Below are 6,000 nucleotides of genomic sequence, written 5' to 3'. Positions count from 1 at the left end.
GCAGCAGAGAGAGACTGTCTCAAACAAACAAACAAACAAAAAGAATGGTCATCACAGACATCAAGAAAGTGGCTGACAGCGGATCGGGGATGTCACAGGCCAAATGCAGCTGAGAGTCAAGCAGACATCCTTTGGATTTAAAGAGTGGACATCAACTGGGCATGGTGGCTTATGCCTGTAATCCCAGCACTTTGGGGGGCCAAGGCAGGCGGATAGCCTGAGGTCAAGAGTTCAAGACCAGCCTGACCAACATGGAGAAACCCAGTCTGTACAAAAAATACAAAATTAGCCGGTGTGGTGGCGCATGCCTGTAATCCCAGCTACTTGGGAAGCTGAGACAGGATAATCACTTGAACTCGGGAGGTAGAGGTTGCAGTGAGCCGAGATCATGCCATTGCACTCCAGCCTGGGCAACAAGAGCGAAACTTCGTCACAAAAAAAAATTACAAAAAAAAAAAAATAGAGTGGACACTGCTGGTGGCCTCAGTGGCTGGAGCCTGCCTGGAGATGGGGACAGATGCTAAGTGTGGCAGGAGGTGAGGAAATGCAGGAGGCAGATGTGGACCCCCTTTGGGGAAGCTTGGTGGTGAAATGGACAGAGGGAGACACTTAGTGGGAACTATTGGGTTGACAGAGGGCCTGTAAGTGGGATCCCCGAGCACACTTAGGAAACAGTGGGAGAATCCTGTGGAGATTTTTCTCACAACAGGGTGGGGCCATCTGTGACCTCAGGCTCCCACTATAGTAGTTGGAGGTTGGTGGATTAGGATCCAGAGCCCAAGCAGGCAGCTCTGCCTGGACTGGAGGACAGAGTATGGAGCAGGTAGGGACAGGGCGGGTGTCTGCAGATGGCCTCTTTTTTCTCTGTGATGAGGAAGATACCTCTGCCAACTGGAAGAAGAGTGAGGGTCCCGGGTTTGAGGAATGGGGGTTTATACCAGGTGCGGTGGCAAATGGGAGAGCCAGCTGCCCAAGTGCGGTGGGACTGCTGGAGGGCTGGGGGCTGGGCCAGTCCAGCCAACCTGAACACACAGCAGCCTTCGCTGCTCAAGGCCACGTTAAGTTGGGCTGTGGGGCTTTTAGGGGAGTGGCCCAAGGGTCCCTAAAGTAATAAATCCAACCTGCCCAAGCTGGCACAGAGGAGGCATGGCACAGGGGTGCCAGGGCCTTCAATGACTCCCAGCTGTGAGCTCCATTGGGTAGGAAGCACATCTCTCCCAGTCCCTGCTTTATCCCCAGCGCACGGGGTCAGGGCAGAAGGCCCCTGAGTCAACCCCACTGTACAGGATCTCCTGACCCAAGACCACTCCCAGCCCGCTCCAGCCCCGACCCTGGGTAAACACAGCACAGAGACAAACACATGATCAGTGTTTATTGGTCAGCTCTCCCAAACAGGCCAGCCCTGGGGAGCTCCATGAGGAGCGATCGGTCAGCAGCTAATATGCCTTGAGGCCCAGGGCTGGTCCTGGGGTCTGTCAGTCCTTCCCCAGGTGTTCCAGGTCCAGAAGGCTTTGCGGGGTCTTGGGCTGTGTCAGGCTAAGGAAAGCTGCCTTGCTGGAGGAGCAGGACTTGTGGAGAGAGGTCAGAGAGGTCACACATGCGGCCCTAGAACCCGCTAAGTCCAATGTCAGCATGTGACAGGAGGGGAAGTGAGGCAACATGGCAGAACCCGGGGGAAAAGGTGGCAGGGAGTCTGAGAGTGAGGTTGGGAGACCAGCATCTTTTAGGCCCTGAGCAAGAAGGGGGTGACTGGAGTCTTCCAGGTATTCCTCCCTCCTAGCTTCTGGAAGTGAGAGTCAGGGAGGGGGCTCCGGTCAGGCAGGGGTAAGCTCCATGTCATGGGGACTCTGCAGGACAGGCAGGCTGGAGGCGCCACTGTGCCTGGACAGGTTCTGCAGGCTCCCCTACTTGGTCCCTGTGCTGGAGGGGAAGCAGAGAAGGGGCTGGCAGCCTCATCCCCGCGGGACCTTCACTGAGCCTTCTTGGTCACCCTCTCGCTCTTCAGCATCACGTAGGTGATGAACAGTCCTGGAATACATAGACCAGAAAGGCCACATAAGATCTAAGCTCAGGGCTGCTGGGAGGCCAGGGCACGACACAGCAGAGCCACCCACACGCAGGGCTGTGAACCTACCCAACCACTCTCCAGGGAACCTGCTTATCTCCCTAGTCATTCGTCAAGCCATAGGTCCACTCACATTCATTCAACAAACACCAGCTGAGTGCCTGCCTCAGGCAAAGATGCTGCATTTAGTGTTTCAGATTCCAAGGGGAACAAGATCCACCCATCTATAGATCACCCAGTCAACCACTTGTCCACCTATATACCTACCCACCTCCTATACCTCACCCACCCACCCATCCACCCACCCATCATCCAGGCACCCGGCTATTGACTGACTCATCCAAATGACTTTCTGAGCACAACCTCAGTGCCACAGCCCATTCTAGATGCACAGTAATGATGGAGACACAGTCCCCGCCCCTAGGAAGCCATGAGAGAGAGAGGTGCAGGAATTAGAAGCCAGGGTGACAAGAGGGTGACTGAGGTGTGAGCAGAGCAATGATGGGGTTGGGGGCAGGAAAGAGGGGGACAGGTCATTGGAGTCCAAAAAGCCTGGGGCACCAGGAAACCCAGAGGTTACTGACTGGCAACCTCGAAGGATGAACAGGAAAACCCCAGGGGTGAGTTCGGGGCAAAGAGCTTCCAGCAGTGCCAAAGTGTGGAAGCATGTTCAGAGGTGGGGTCCCCCCGAAACCCTGCCCGGGGTCAAGGGGAGGAAGTGATGACTTACCCACAAACAGGAGCAGTAGGAGGCCTGCAGCCAGTGGGATGGCGACAGCATAGGCTCGGGGCAGGAAATACTTGTGGATGACATGCTCACTGTCGATGAATGGCTGGCATCGAGGGCAGAGCTCTGGTGAGCCTTGCTCGCCTTGCCCAGCCCCCAAGCCCAAACACACCACCTCCAGCATCTAAGGGGCTGGCCCATTCAGAGCACTGGGCCTGCATTTGCTTTTCTTTAAGATTATGGCATTTGGGTGTCATGGTTTGTTTCCTTCCTTAATTTCTTATTGGTATTTACCGGGCACTTGCTTTGGTGCCTGCCATAGGTTGGTGGTGGGGACAAGAGAACAGGGGACAAGAGACCAGCCCTAAGGCACTCACAGCCTAGCAAATAGTACATGAGGAATCCTCGACTGACTCCCAACCTGGGCCTCCAGGGATTCTTCACTAATATTTTTTCCCTAAAGGATAGCAAGTTCTGCACTTCCAAACACACTGCACTTCTTAAGCAATGACCAACAAGTTTTCCCACAAGAAAAAAATATCCTAAAGGCCTTCACAGATATCACTGGCGCTCGCCATGCCTGAGTCAGCAGGCTAACCCAGAAGGAACATAACTCCCCCAAAAGTCAAAGCAAGCTGGAAACAGAGTTTTAAGTGTAGCGGCTAAGGATGCAATCTTGGGCCAGATCCTTCTCCCCGAGCCTCAGCTATCTCATCTAAAAAATGCGGCACCACTGGCATCTTCCTCATAGCGTTGTTTTGAAGATTTCAAGAGATAAGGCAGGCAATGAAGCCAGCGCCGTGCCTAGAACCTACATAGAAGTTGCTTTGGCGGTGCCAGGGCTACGGGAAGGTGAGCAGCGGACGGGGAGAATGACATACCAAGAGAATCACCCAGGCGGTGTAGTAGGTGAAGATGATCAGGCTAACGGCGACGAGGCCGAGTCCCACCACCTGGTCTGTCCCCGTGGCCTGGAGAAAAGGGAGGTCTCAGCTGACGAAGTGACTCTCTATTTTGGCGTACTAATGGAGGCGGGGCGTCGCGGCCCAATCACGGTCTAAGCTTCCCATTCAACAGATGCTAGAGGAGGCCGGGCGCGGTGGCTCAAGCCTGTAATCCCAGCACTTTGGGAGGCCGAGACGGGCGGATCACGACGTCAGGAGATCGAGACCATCCCGGCTAACAGGGTGAAACCCCGTCTCTACTAAAAAATACAAAAAGCTAGCCGGGCGAGGTGGCGGGCGCCTGTAGTCCCAGCTACTCGGGAGGCTGAGGCAGGAGAATGGCGGGAACCCGGGAGGCGGAGCTTGCAGTGAGCTGAGATCCCGCCACTGCACTCCAGCCTGGGCGACAGAGCGAGACTCCGTCTCAAAAAAAAAAAAAAAAAAAAAAAAAAAAAGATGCTAGAGGGCTGACTAGGGATCAGTTTCTAGGCTGGGAGAGAATGCCAGGCCTCCGCGTTATCGTCCGTACAATAGGGGGGGCGGGAGAGCAATCCCCGTTCCAGTGCCCATGCCCCAGCTTCTGAGCACCCGAGACCCCACCCCCAGACGCCCCTATCTCCGGCACTCTGTCCCAATCTCACCATTTCCCCGCGCGTTCAGTCACCGGAGCCGCAAGCCACATCCGGTTCCGGATTCACGCTTTTCCGGCTTTGGGCTGCGGAGCGCGCCGGGAGTCGTAGTCCCCAGGCCGGCTCAGGCCCACGTCGTCGGAGACTAGCAGGAACCGCCTCCTCCCCTTTGCATATCGGGGAAGTGTAGTTCTCAAGAGCATTGTGGGGCCGGTTGCTGCCCGAATCTCCCTAGGGAATGGGACCGAGTTGGGGACCCAGACTCCCTGGCCTTCATGGCCACAGTCCTGTCGCCGCCCCACCAAAAGCCAATCTCTAAGTATCCCAAAGTCCTGGGGTCAGAGTGAGATGGGAGTGCGGGATCGGAAGTTCCATTTTTCAGATGGGAAAAGCGAGGCTCAGAGAAAGGTAGATCCCAATCCGAGTCAGTGGTGAAGCCGACACGGGAACTGGGGGGCCGTAACTAGTCTGTAGGTGGGAGAGGCGCAGAGAATGTTCACTTTTCAGCCTAGGATGGGCGGGGGAGGGTCTGTCCCCAGCCCGCATGAATGGGGAGGATTTGGATTGGTGGAGAGGGGGCGCCCTCCTCACCATCGCCTGGCCTCCTGGGCCACCCTCTGGATGTCCCCTCCTTTCCTTCACCGGCTGCCTCTCGCAGCAGCCCAGACATGTTTCGGACCAGAACCCACGCACAGGCCCCTCCCCGATCTTGGAGGATCCTTCCTCTGAGAACAAAGGGATGTTGGGCCAGATCATCTTCCACGCTTCTTCAGCTCCGAGATAGGAACGCGGGCCCCCACCACTCACCGGCCGGCTGCTCCTCATCCATCCAGCCTCACTGGGACGCCACGTTCCCCAGGGAAGCCAGCTGGGAAGGGTTTTTTTTCTTTCTTAGAGACGGAGTTCTATGTTACCCAGGCTGGTGTCGAACTCCTGGCCTCAAGCGATCCTCCCAACTCGGCCTCCAAAAGTTTACAGGCGTGAGCCACCGTGCCCAGCCTCCTGTGCCTTTTAATTCACTGACACACTTGTTCATCCGGCCCTGTCAGCTCCCTGAGGGTAGGATCTGAGATTGCTGCTGTATTCCTGGCACTCCGTGGAGGCTTGGCCCAAAGTAAGAGGTTTTTTTTGTTTTTTTGTTTTTCCCCCAGAGATGGGAGTCTCACTGTCGGCCAGGCTGGAGTGCAGTGGCGTGTTCTCAGCTCACTGCAACCTCCGCCTCCTGGGTTCAAGTGATTCTCTTGCCTCAGCCTCCCGAGTAGCTGGGACTATAGGCGCGTGCCAACACGTCCAGCTAATTTTTGTGTTTTTAGTAGAGATGGGTTTTCACCGTGTTGGCTAGGTTGGTATCAAACTCCTGACCTCAGGTGATCCGCCCACCTCAGCCTCCAAAAGTGCTTGGGTTACAGGTGTGAGCATCGCGCTCGGCCCAAAGTAAGAGTTTTGAACCAGCCAGCTTTAAAATTCAGTGATTGTTTAGATCCTGGAGTATAGCATCTGGACTCCAGGCCTCCCTGAGGGGTTATGTGGAGGCCTTTGGCCTGCTGTCCCCACCTGGGGGGTTTGGGGAGAGATGTACTCTGAGCCTGGCATGGTTCACTCCCTCTGGCATTTATCTCGTTGGTTTGTTGGAAG

At 55.7% G+C, this 6,000-nt stretch overlaps 1 protein-coding gene across 3 annotated transcripts; it reads right to left on the bottom strand.

The window, feature by feature from the left end:
- Window positions 1-1,355: 1,355 nt before the first annotated feature.
- DPM2 (dolichyl-phosphate mannosyltransferase subunit 2, regulatory) lies at window positions 1,356-4,409 on the bottom strand. Of its 3 annotated transcripts, none has more exons than XM_077965054.1 (4): window positions 4,378-4,409; window positions 3,674-3,763; window positions 2,796-3,021; window positions 1,356-2,028 (listed from the first exon to the last, which is right to left on the bottom strand). In XM_077965054.1, exons 3-4 carry the CDS (start codon window positions 2,974-2,976, stop codon window positions 1,970-1,972), a joined length of 240 nt encoding a protein of 79 aa, XP_077821180.1. In that variant the 5' UTR covers window positions 2,977-3,021; window positions 3,674-3,763; window positions 4,378-4,409; the 3' UTR covers window positions 1,356-1,969. The 3 variants fall into 3 exon arrangements, with proteins under 3 accessions (XP_077821180.1, XP_077821181.1, NP_001247757.1); NM_001260828.2 differs by having other exon boundaries at window positions 1,374-2,028; window positions 2,796-2,898; window positions 4,378-4,408; XM_077965055.1 differs by lacking the exon at window positions 3,674-3,763 and having other exon boundaries at window positions 2,796-2,898.
- Between the last annotated feature and the right edge of the window lie 1,591 nt (window positions 4,410-6,000).

Source organism: Macaca mulatta, chromosome 15 (genome assembly GCF_049350105.2).
Source record: "Macaca mulatta isolate MMU2019108-1 chromosome 15, T2T-MMU8v2.0, whole genome shotgun sequence".
NCBI lineage: Eukaryota > Metazoa > Chordata > Mammalia > Primates > Cercopithecidae > Macaca > Macaca mulatta.
The sequence above is the reverse complement of the archived record's forward strand: the minus strand, read 5'-3'. Positions and strand labels throughout refer to the sequence as shown.

Excerpts from the sequence above, each read along its gene's own strand:
- DPM2 (NM_001260828.2), bottom strand. Across the intron at positions 2,899-3,673 it reads CCGCCTGGGTGATTCTCTTG|CCATTCATCGACAGTGAGCA; the intron begins GTATGTCATTCT and ends CCTCGATGCCAG. Across the intron at positions 2,029-2,795 it reads CCTACTGCTCCTGTTTGTGG|GACTGTTCATCACCTACGTG; the intron begins GTAAGTCATCAC and ends TATGTATTCCAG.